The sequence below is a fragment of the Ranitomeya imitator genome, chromosome 2, assembly GCF_032444005.1.
Source record: "Ranitomeya imitator isolate aRanImi1 chromosome 2, aRanImi1.pri, whole genome shotgun sequence".
NCBI lineage: Eukaryota > Metazoa > Chordata > Amphibia > Anura > Dendrobatidae > Ranitomeya > Ranitomeya imitator.
Window position 1 is genome coordinate 732,158,472 of NC_091283.1, and position 12,709 is coordinate 732,171,180.

General features: G+C 45.0%; 1 protein-coding gene across 1 annotated transcript in view; it reads right to left on the reverse strand.

The window, feature by feature from the left end:
• Nucleotides 1-7,126: 7,126 nt before the first annotated feature.
• Nucleotides 7,127-12,709, reverse strand: part of PCBD1 (pterin-4 alpha-carbinolamine dehydratase 1) — a 57,329-nt gene continuing 51,746 nt past the window's right edge. The window contains exon 4 of the mRNA XM_069753208.1: nt 7,127-7,617. Coding sequence (XP_069609309.1) covers nt 7,519-7,617 — 99 coding nt within the window. The 3' untranslated portion in view covers nt 7,127-7,518. The remainder of the gene's footprint in view (nt 7,618-12,709) is intronic.

The window sequence follows — 12,709 nt, forward strand, 5'->3', positions numbered from 1 at the left end:
GAAATGCTTCTTACGAAGCCACTCCTTCGTTGCCCTGGCGGTGTGCTTTGGATCATTGTCATGTTGAAAGACCCAGCCATGTTTCATCTTCAATGCCCTTGCTGATGGAAGGAGGTTTGCACTCAAAATCTCACGATACATGGCCCCATTCATTCTTTCATGTACCCGGATCAGGCGTCCTGGCCCCTTTGCAGAGAAACAGCCCCAAAGCATGATGTATCCACCACCATGCTTTACAGTAGGTATGGTGTTTGATGGATGCAACTCAGTATTCTTTTTCCTCCAAACACGACAAGTTGTGTTTCTACCAAACAGTTCCAGTTTGGTTTCATCAGACCATAGGACATTCTCCCAAAACTCCTCTGGATCATCCAAATGCTCTCTAGCAAACTTTAGACGGGCCCAGACATGTACTGGCTTAAGCAGCGGGACACGTCTGGCACTGCAGGATCTGAGTCCATGGTGGCGTAGTGTGTTACTTATGGTAGGCCTTGTTACATTGGTCCCAGCTTTCTGCAGTTCATTCACTAGGTTCCCCCGCGTGGTTCTGGGATTTTTGCTCACCGTTCTTGTGATCATTCTGACCCCACGGGGTGGGATTTTGTGTGGAGCCCCAGATCGAGGGAGATTATCAGTGGTCTTGTATGTCTTCCATTTTCCAATTATTGCTCCCACTGTTGATTTCTTCACTCCAAGCTGGTTGGCTATTGCAGATTCAGTCTTCCCAGCCTGGTGCAGGGCTACAATTTTGTTTCTGGTGTCCTTTGACAGCTCTTTGGTCTTCACCATAGTGGAGTTTGGAGTCAGACTGTTTGAGGGTGTGCACAGGTGTCTTTTTATACTGATAACAAGTTTAAACAGGTGCCATTACTACAGGTAATGAGTGAAGGAAAGAGGAGACTCTTAAAGAAGAAGTTACAGGTCTGTGAGAGCCAGAAATCTTGATTGTTTGTTTCTGACCAAATACTTTTTTTCCACCATAATATGCCAAAAAAATGATAAAAAAACAGACAATGTGATTTTCTGGATTTTTTTTTCAGTTTGTCTCCCATAGTTGAGGTCTACCTATGATGTATATTACAGACGCCTCTCATCTTTTTAAGTGGTGGAACTTGCACTATTGCTGACTGACTAAATACTTTTTTGCCCCACTGTACATGTTAATGTCTCGCATTACAACAAAACGAAAACATAAAAGGGTGCAATCATTAGGTACAGGGGTGGGCTCCTCTGCGTAGTTTCAGACCTAGTAATTTGGCGCAAAGTATTTACTTGGGTAAATATAGGACACTGCCCCTGACCATCATACATGTCAACACAATGGTATTGTCAGTGGCAGGAATTTAAGGATGTCAGCGCATAGACTAAACATTGGTGGAACTGTGAGAGATAATTGTGTAAGTGGTAGAGCAATGTTTGAGCTGGGGGTGGGGGAACTCTCTTGTGGCCGGCGGTACAGGCCCAGGGCCCCTCATGTTACAACAGTGTGTCTGACGTTGGGTGCACACCACCACCGCCAGAGACACTTTATTGTACTATGAGGGACCCAATGGCAGTGCCGTCGACCAAAAGCGGGCACACCCACCTCTTCAGACAAACAGCACTCTCACGGGTGCTGGCGCCAAGTGGCGATACCACGGCCCCGTGTGGGGAGTTTGGCCATTTAGGGAGGTGTAAACATGTCGTATGCTGGACAATCATCTGCTGCAAATTACGAGATTGGAAAAGTCATTCAGAGTAGTCCACAGGCAAGACCTTTTCATAGGAAAGCTAGGTGTCGGCCGGGCAAGGTGGGGCAAAAGAATTCGAAATCCAGTTGTGGTTCATTTTAATGAAGTTTAGATCATCAACATTTTGGGTAGCCAGACGAGTCCTTTTTTCGGTTAATATTGAACCTGCAGCACTGTATACTCTTTCTGATAGTACACTAGCTGCCGGGCAAGCAAGCTCCTGCAATGCATATTCTGCCAATTCTGGCCAGGTGTCTAATTTGGATGCCCAGTAATCAAATGGGAATGACGGTTGAGGGAGAACATCGATAAGGGATGAAAAATAGTTAGTAACCATACTGGACAAATGTTGTCTCCTGTCACTTTGAATTGATGCAGCAGTACCTGTCCTGTCTGAGGTCATAGCAAAATCACTCCACAACCTGGTCAGAAAACCCCTCTGTCCAACGCCACTTCTGATTTCTGCACCTCTAACACCTCTGGTCTGCTGCCCCCTGCAGCTCGTGTGAGAACGATCACGGGCGCTGTGTGCTGGGAATGCCTGAAGCAAACGGTCAACAAGAGTTGATTTTTTGGTTGCTAATATTAGTTCCAAGTTCTCATCTGGCATAATATTTTGCAATTTGCCTTTATAGCGAGGATCAAGGAGGCAGGACAACCAGTAATCGTCATCGTTCATCATTTTAGTAATGCGTGTGTCCCTTTTGAGGATACGTAAGGCATAATCCGCCATGTGGGCCAAAGTTCCAGTTGTCAAATCTGCAGTTGTGCTTGGTTGAGGGGCAGTTTCAGACAAATCTACGTCACTTGTGTCCCTCAAAAAACCAGAACCCGGCCTTGCCACGCCACCAATTTCCAGTGGCCCCGGAAAAGCTTCCTCATTAAAAATATACTCATCCCCATCATCCTCCTCGTCCTCCTCTTCCTCTTCGCCCGCTACCTCGTCCTGTACACTGCCCTGACCAGACAATGGCTGACTGTCATCAAGGCTTTCCTCTTCCTCTGCTGCAGACGCCTGATCCTTTATGTGCGTCAAACTTTGCATCAGCAGACGCATTAGGGGGATGCTCATGCTTATTATGGCGTTGTCTGCACTAACCAGCCGTGTGCATTCCTCAAAACACTGAAGGACTTGACACATGTCTTGTATCTTCGACCACTGCACACCTGACAACTCCATGTCTGCCATCCTACTGCCTGCACGTGTATGTGTATCCTCCCACAAAAACATAACAGCCCGCCTCTGTTCGCACAGTCTCTGAAGCATGTGCAGTGCTGAGTTCCACCTTGTTGCAACGTCTATGATTAGGCGATGCTGGGGAAGGTTCAAAGACCGCTGATAGGTCTGCATACGGCTGGAGTGTACGGGCGAACGGCGGATATGTGAGCAAAGTCCGCGCTCTTTGAGGAGCAGGTCGGATAACCCCGGATAACTTTTCAGGAAGCACTGCACCACCAGGTTTAAGGTGTGAGCCAGGCAAGGAATGTGTTTCAGTTGGGAAAGGGAGATGGCAGCCATGAAATTCCTTCCGTTATCACTCACTACCTTGCCTGCCTCAAGATCTACTGTGCCCAGCCACGACTGCGTTTCTTTCTGCAAGAACTCGGACAGAACTTCCGCGGTCTGTCTGTTGTCGCCCAAACACTTCATAGCCAATACAGCCTGCTGACGCTTGCCAGTAGCTGCCCCATAATGGGACAACTGGTGTGCAACAGTGGCAGCTGCGGATGGAGTGGTTGGGCGACTGCGGTCTGTGGACGAGCTCTCGCTTCTGCAGGAGGAGGAGGGGGTGCGAACGCCTACAGCCAACTGTTTCCTAGACCGTGGGCTAGGCAGAACTGTCCCGAAATTGATGTCCCCTGTGGACCCTGCATCCACCACATTCACCCAGTGTGCCGTGATGGACAAGTAACGTCCCTGGCTATGCCTACTGGTCCATGCATCTGTCGTCAGGTGCACCTTTGTACTCACAGATTGCCTGAGTGCATGGACGATGCGCTCTTTAACATGCTGGTGGAGGGCTGGGATGGCTTTTCTCGAAAAGAAGTGTCGACTGGGTAGCTCGAAGCGTGGTTCAGCGTAGTCCATCAGGGCTTTGAAAGCTTCGCTTTCAACTAACCGGTAGGGCATCATCTCTAACGAGATTAGTCTAGCTATGTGGGCGTTCAAACCCTGTGTACACGGATGCGAGGATAAGTACTTCCTTTTTCTAACGAGAGTCTCATGTAGGGTGAGCTGGACTGGAGAGCTGGAGATCGTGGAACTAGCGGGTGTGCCGGTGGACATGGCAGACTGAGAGACGGTATTGTTTCCGCCGGTGCCCTAGATGCAATGTTTCCTACTACGAAACTGGTGATTCCCTGACCCTGACTGCTTTGGCCTGGCAAAGAAACCTGCACAGTTACTGCAGGTGGTGCGGAAAATGGTGGCCTTACAGTGACGGAAGGGATGTAGCGTTGCTGACTAGCTTCATTGGCCGAGGGTGCTACAACCTTAAGGGACGTTTGGTAGTTAGTCCAGGCTTGCAAATGCATGGTGGTTAAATGTCTATGCATGCAACTTGTATTGAGACTTTTCAGATTCTGACCTCTGCTTAAGATAGTTGAACATTTTTGACAGATGACTTTGCGCTGATCAATTGGATGTTGTTTAAAAAAATGCCAGACTGCACTCTTTCGAGCATCGGATCCCTTTTCAGGCATTGCAGACTGAGCTTTAACCGGATGGCCACGCTGTCCTCCAACAGGTTTTGGCTTTGCCACGCGTTTTGTGCCAGATACGGGCCCGGCAGATGGAACCTGTTGCGATGTTAATGCCTGCTGCGGCCCCTCCTCCTCCGTTTCAGAACTACTGCCGCCTGCACCCTGTTCCCCCAATGGCTGCCAATCGGGGTCAACAACTGGGTCATCTATAACCTCCTCTTCTATCTCGTGTGCAACTTCGTCTGTGTCACCGTGTAAGTCGGTGGTATAGCGTTCGTGGCGGGGCACCATAGTCTCATCAGGGTCTGATTCTGGATCAGTACCCTGCGAGGGCAATGTTGTGGTCTGAGTCAAAGGAACAGCATAGTAGTCTGGCTGTGGCTGTGCATCAGTGCACTCCATGTCCGATTCAACTAGTAATGGGCATGGCCTGTTAACTGTTTCACTTTCTAAGCCAGGGACGGTATGTGTAAAGAGCTCCATGGAGTAACCCGTTGTCGCCTGCTGCATCCTTCTCTGTTGTTGTTTTTGCTGAAGAGGACAAGGAAGCGACTTGTCCCTGACCGTGAACATCCACTAACGACGCGCTGCTTTTACATTTACCAGTTTCAAAAGAGGAGGCAAAAGAGCTAGAGGCTGAGTCAGCAAGGTAAGCCAAAACTTGCTCTTGCTGCTCCGGCTTTAAAAGCGGTTTTCCTACTCCCAGAAAAGGGAGCGTTCGAGTCCTTGTGTAGCCAGACGACGAACCTGGCTCCACAGCTTCAGACTTAGGTGCTATATTTTTTTTCCCACGACCACCTGATGCTCCACTACCACTACCATCATTACCAGCTGGCAATGAACGCCCACGGCCACGACCTCTTCCACCAGACTTCCTCATTGTTTTAAAAATGTAACCAAAGTAACGGTATTTGTTGCTGTCAAACAACTTACACGGTGAGCTATAACTTCAGTATGATTTAGATATCCCTTTACAGGTGGGTGAGACCGCAAGGAAAATCAGGCACAATGTTACACACTCTGTTTTCTGTGGCACCAAATGAGAGAGATGCCACACACGCAGGACTGTCACTCAAGCACAAATGTCAATATTAATCTCCCACTCTTTTTTTTTTATTTTTTCAGGGAGAATTTAGAAACCAAATAAAAAAAATAAATAAATAGGCTTTCTATGGCCCACTATTTGAGAGAGAGATGGCACACTCAGGAGTCAGGACTGGCACACAAGCAGAAAGGCCAATATTAATCTCCCACTCTTTTTTTTTTTTTTTTTTTTTCAGGGAGAATTTAGAAACCAAATATAAAAAAAAATAGGCTTTCTATGGCCTACTATTTGAGAGAGAGAGATGGCACACTCAGGAGTCAGGACTGGCACACAAGCAGAAAGGCCAATATTAACCTCCCACGTTTTTTTTTAATTTTTTCAGGGACAATTTAGAAACCAAATTTTAAAAAAATAAATAAATAGGCTTTCTATGGCCCACTATTTGAGAGAGATGGCACACACAGGGATGGCACTCTAGCAGAAATGCCAATCTTAATCTCCCACAACTTATTTTTTTAGGGAGAATTAAAAAAAAAAAAAAAAAAAAAAGGGACTGTGCTACAATTACTATCTCCCTGCAGTAATCTCAGCCAGGTATGGCAGGCAGCAATAAGGAGTGGACTGATGCACAAATTAAATAAAAAGTGTGGACAAACAAAAAAGATAGCTGTGCAGAAAGGAAGGAACAACAGGATTTGTGCTTTGAAAAAAGCAGTTGGTTTGCACAGCGGTGTACACACAGCAATGCAGCTATCAGGGAGCCTTCTAGGGCAGCCCAATGAGCTACAGCGCTGAGGAAAAAAAAATGTAGCTTCCACTGTCCCTGCAAACAAAAGGTGGTGTTGGACAGTGGAAATCGCTACAGCACAAGCGGTTTTGTGGTTAATGGACCCTGCCTAACGCTATCCCTGCTTCTGACGAAGCGGCAGCAACCTCTCCCTAGGCTCAGATCAGCAGCAGTAAGATGGCGGTCGGCGGGAACGCCCCTTTATAGCCCCTGTGACGCCGCAGACAGCAAGCCAATCACTTTAATGCCCTTCTCTAAGATGGTGGGGACCAGGACCTATGTCATCACGCTGCCCACACTCTGCGTCCACCTTCATTGGCTGAGAAATGGCGCTTTTCGCGTCATTGAAACGCGACTTTGGCGCGAAAGTCGCGTACCGCATGGCCGACCCCACACAGGGGTCGGGTTTCATGAAACCCGACTTTGCCAAAAGTCGGCGACTTTTGAAAATGAACGATCCGTTTCGCTCAACCCTAATTGGGGGTAAATGTTCCAATCAAAAATAAAAAAACAACTCCTTTTGGCCATGTTCAGACAAAGCATAATTACTTTACAATGTGTTTAATAGTTTAAGCAAGCTGGATGTGATTTTATGAACATTCTGTGCTTTTAAAGATGCTGTTGAAGTGTGGGTGTCATTTCATTACAGGCTTCTTACACACAAAAAAAAGCAAGAATCACAAAAAAAAGGGGCAAGGACCAACAACAATGCAATGATCAGAGCAGATTGCTATTGCGCGTTTTGTTGCATACACCTACAGAGAAAAACCTGCAGTGGTTTCACATGTGGGGACATGGCCTAACAGCATTGAAAACAGGAAATGTTTCCTGAGGTAGGGGTAATTCATTAACCATGGATAATTACACAGCAGAAAAATAAGACATTTATTAAAATTCTTGTATACTTTACATTGGATAAAATATTACATAATATATTCGCTATAAAATGACTAGTAATACTGTTATACATCAAGAGGTAAAGACTGTGGGAAACATTTTTTTTTTCTTCTCCAGGACATGACATAACTACAGCTTTAATGCACAACGTCGGCTTTGGCAGAATAATAGCATACACTATAACCTGAGCGCTCCTGTCATTAGGGTAGTGATGGCTCAGCCACTGGCCGCACAGCTTGGAGAATGTTTAGGTTTTAAGACTTGCACAAATGTGGGTAGTCACATCACTAACATGTCAGTCAAGGACTTTGGCTTCCTGTGAAAATCTGGTTGCATGGTGGTGCTGCCCCCTCTTGTTAAGACAGAGTGGCTGCAACTTGTTCAATAAAGCTGGCAAGGTTAATGTCTCTCTCCGAAAGACCTCCGCATTCATGGGTGCTCAGTGTGATGTGTACCTGGAAAACAGAGAAAGTGACATTACAATAATTTCTTGCTCATTTAATAATTGATCCTTCTCATACACAATTTTAGTAACACTGATTCCTCAATACGGAATAGTTAAAATAAACTTCTATGTAGTTTTGTTACAGTATGTCACGTTAGAATTGAATTTATACATATACACAAAATAAGAAGTTATGGTAATAAATGAAAACCATAAAGCCTTCTCAGATTTTACTTTATGTGGAAGCCAACTGTTCTGTAGTGCATATTAAAGAATTAATCTCATTAGAGGGAATCTGTCTGTAGAATCAACCCTCCTACGCCGTTCACATGGGCATGCAGGTCATAGGAAGCTGAATAACATGAATACCTTGATATCTGTGATCCGTTGTCTTACTCCTTGAGAAATTTGTGTTTTCCTAAATATGTAAATTAGCCGTTAAGATCTATGGGACGGACAATGATCTGCATGAGCATCTGCCTCCACAGGTTTGTTTTTTTTGTAAATGAAAGAGAACATTACCAGTGTGAGACATGTAATAACTGACCGTATGATCTACATGTCTCACACTGGTAATGCCCCCTTTCATTTAAAGGGACACTGTCACCTGAATTTGGAGGGAACAATCTTCAGCCACGGAAGCGGGGTTTTCGGGTGTTTGATTCACCCTTTCCTTACCCGCTGGCTGCATGCTGGCTGCAATATTGGATTGAAGTTCATTCTCTGTCCTCCATAGTACACGCCTGCGCTGTGCAAGATTGCCTTGTGCAGGCGTGTACTACGGAGGACGGAGAATGAACTTCAATCCAATATTGCAGCCAGCATGCAGCCAGCGGGTAAGGAAAGGGTGAATCAAAAACCCCAAAACCCCGCCTCCATGGCTGAAGATTGTTCCCTCCAAATTCAGGTGACAGTGTCCCTTTAAAATAAGCTCTGGCGCCAGATTCCCAGATCCATGTGCAATATGTGGTTTGTTGCAAACTTAGGCCAGAAAAGCTCCTGTGTGAACTTAACCTTAGGCCGGTTTCACACGTCAGTGGCTCCGGTACGTGAGGTGACAGTTTCCTCACGTACCGGAGCCACTGACACACGTAGACACAGTGAAATCAATGCATCTGTGCAGATGTCATTGATTTTTTTGCGGACCGTGTCTCCGTGTGCCAAACACAGACATGTCAGTGTTCGTGGGAGCGCACGGATTACACGGACCCATTAAAGTCAATGGGTCCGTGTAAAACACGTACCGCACAAGGACGTTGTCCGTGTGCAGTCCGTGTGCCATTCAGGAGACAGCGCTACTGTAAGCGCTGTCCCCCCCCACTGGTGCTGAAGCCGCGATTCATATCTTCCCTGCAGCAGCGTTTGCTGTAGAGAAGATATGAATAATCGTGTTTAAAATAAAGCTCCATGTGCCCACCCCCTGTGCGCCCCCCCCGCTGTTATTAAAATACTCACCCGGCTCCCTCTCTGGCTGGCGCTGCTTCCTGTACTGGCCACACTTTCTACTGTATGAGCGGTCACGTGGGGCCGCCCATTACAATCATGAATATGCGGCTCCACCTCCCATAGGGGTGGAGCCGCATATTCATCACTGTAAATGAGCGGCCCCACGTGACCGCTCATACAGTAGAAGGTGCGGCCAGGACAGGAAGCAGCGCCAGCCAGCGAGGGAGCCGGGTGAGTATTTTAATATCGGGGGGGGGGGGCGCACAGGGGGTGGGAGGGGGGTGGGGTCATGGATCTTTATTTTAAACACGATTATTCATATCTTCTCTACAGCAAACGCTGCTGCAGGGAAGATATGAATCGCGGCTTCAGCACCAGATGCAGGGGACAGCGCTAAACTTTAGCGCTGTCTCCTGCATGGTGCGTGTGGTACCCAGTGGGCACACGGGCAGCACACGTGTGCCACACTGATGTGCCACAGAAACGCACCGGCACACAGACACGGATAATTCCGGTACCGGAATTATCTGGACGTGTGAGACTGCCCTTAGTCATAGTCCCTGTATTGTGCTACAGAACTGCAAACTGATCATGGGATGCCAGATGTTTGTCGCCTAACAACTTCATAGAGGATAGGTCATCAAAATCTACATTCTGGACAAAACCTTTAATACATTTTATCATATTAACCCCTTAACAACCAGAGGTATTTTTGGGGTTTGCATTTTCATTTTTTTGCTCCCCTTCTTCCCAGAGCCATAACTTTTTAATTTTTTCGTCAAAATGGCCATGTGAGGGCTTGTTTTTCTTACGGGACTAGTTGTACTTTTGAACACCACCATTAGTTTTAACATATTGTGTACTGGAAAACTTTTCAAAGTGCGGTGAAATTGCAAAAAAAGTGCAATGCCATAGTTGTTCTTTGTTTTGCTTTTTCACTGTGTTCACTAAATGCTAAAACTGACCTGCCGATAGGAGTCTCCATGTCAGTACAAGTTCATAGCCACCAAACATATCTAGGTTTTTTTTTATCTAAGTGGTGAAAAAAAATGGCCAAACTTTGTAAAAAAAAAATTGCGACATTTTCCAATACCCATAGCATCTCCATTTTTTTATGATCTCGGGTTAGGTGAGGGCTTATTTTCTGAGTGCTGAGCTGACATTCTGATACCATTTTGGTGCACATATGATCTTTTGATTGCCCGTTATTGCATTTTAATTAGTGATGAGCAAGTATACTCGTTGCTCGGGTTTTCCTGAGCACGCTTGGGTGGTCTCCGAGTATTTGTTAGTGTTTGGAGATTCAGTTTTCGTCGTGGCAGCTACTTGATTTAAGGCTGCTAGACAGGCTGAATACATGTAAGGCCGGCGTCACACACAGCGTATGAAAATACGGTCCGTATATTACGGCCGTAATACGCTGAAAAGTCCCGAAAATAGTGGTCCGTAGCTCCTCCGTAGGCAGGGTGTGTCACCATTTTTTGCGCATGGCATCCTCCGTATGTAATCCGTATGGCAGCCGTAATGCGTGTTTTTATCGCAGGCTTGCAAAACCGACATACGGCTATACAAGGGATCCATGTGTAAAAAAAAAAAAAAAAAACCCATATATATATATATATATATATATATATATATATATACTATATATAAACTAGCTGAAGAGCCCGGCGTTGCCTGGGCATAGTAAATATCTGTGGTTAGTTATAGCACCTCACTTCTCTTATTTTCCCATCACGCCTCTCATTTTCCCAATCACATCTTTCATTTCCCCCTCATATCTCTCATTTTCCCCCTCCTCTCATTTTCTCCCTCACGCCTCTCATTCCCCCCTAACACTTGTCATTTCGACCTCACATCTGTCATTTTCCGATCACTCCACTATTTTCCCTCACTCCTCTTTCGACCCCACATCTGTCATTTTCCGATCACTCCACTATTTTCCCTCACTCCTCTCATTTTGCACTCACACCTTTTCATTTTCACCTCAGAATATACATGTTTGTCATCTCCCTTATATATAGTATACACCTGTATGTCATCTCCTGTATATAGAATATACCTGTATGTCATCTCCCCTGTATATATAATATACCTGCTGTGTGTCATCTCCCCTGTATATAGTATATACCTGCTGTGTCATCTCCCCTGTATATAGTATATACCTGTATGTCATCTCCTATATATAGTATATACCTGTATGTCATCTCCTTCTATATATAGTATATACCTGTATGTCATCTCCTCCTGTATATAGTATATACCTGTGTCATCTCCCCTGTATATAGTATATATCTGTGTGTCATCTCCTCCTGTATATAGTATATACCTGTATGTCATCTTCTATATATAGCATATACCTGTATGTCATCTCCTCCTGTATATAGTATATACCTGTAGGTCATCTGCTCCTGTATATAGTATATACCTGTGTGTCATCTCCTCCTGTATATAGTATGTACCTGTATGTCATCTCCTCTATATAGTATATACCTGTGTGTCATCTCTCCTGTATATAGCATATATCTGTGTGTCATCTCCCCTGTATATAGTATATACCTGGGTGTCATCTCCTCCTGTATTAGACCTCGTTCACACATTATTTGCTCAGTATTTTTACCTCAGTATTTGTAAGCTAAATTGGCAGCCTGATAAATCCCCAGCCAACAGGAAGCCCTCCCCCTGGCAGTATATATTAGCTCACACATACACATAATAGACAGGTCATGTGACTGAGAGCTGCCGTATTTCCTATATGGTACATTTGTTGCTCTTGTAGTTTGTCTGCTTATTAATCTAATTTTTATTTTTGAAGGATAATACCAGACTTGTGTGTGTTTTAGGGCGAGTTTCGTTTGTCAAGTTGTGTATGTTGAGTTTTGTGTGGCAACATGCATGTAGCAACTTTTTGTGTGTCGAGTTGCATGTGACAGGTTAGTGTAGCAAGTTGTGTGCAGCAAGTTTTGCGCATGGCGAGTTTTGCGCATGGCGAGTTTTATGTGTGGTGCCTTTTGAGAATGTGCAAGTTGTGTGTGAGGCAACTTTTGCATGTGCTGCAACTTTTGAAAAAGCAAAAAAAGAATATCCAGCTCAACGAGAGTGAAAAGTAAAAACTTGGTACTTTATTCACTTCATGTAGAAGCAGAGGATAAAAACATCAGCACAATAAGGATAAGAACACTATCTATCTACGCGTTTCAGGTGGCAAAGCACCCTTAATCATGATATCTAGTGTCTAGCCTGTTCCGTGCTTTTTATGTAAGAATCCATTGAACACACCGGTGCAATGGTCAGGTGGAAAAGTAATCCACTGAGAATGAAAACACCTGGTGGTAAATGTGAACCAGCAATTGGCCACATGAAACAAAAAGTTCACGGAATAGGCAGAAATAGAAAAAAAGAAACACATATGTACTTTAACTGAACATAATACAAGAATATATGGAACACAACAAATCTTGTCACTAAAATAATGTAACAATAATGATCTTATGCAACGACAAATGTCCAAAATGCATAAATACGCAAACTGCATGATGGTAAATTTTTCTTGAGATGGAGAAAAACAGAACTTGAGCGGAATCCGAAGAGGAAGACTTCATTGGATGATCAGCATGCATGTCACCTTAGTCAGTGTTAGGAGCTGCAACTTTTGT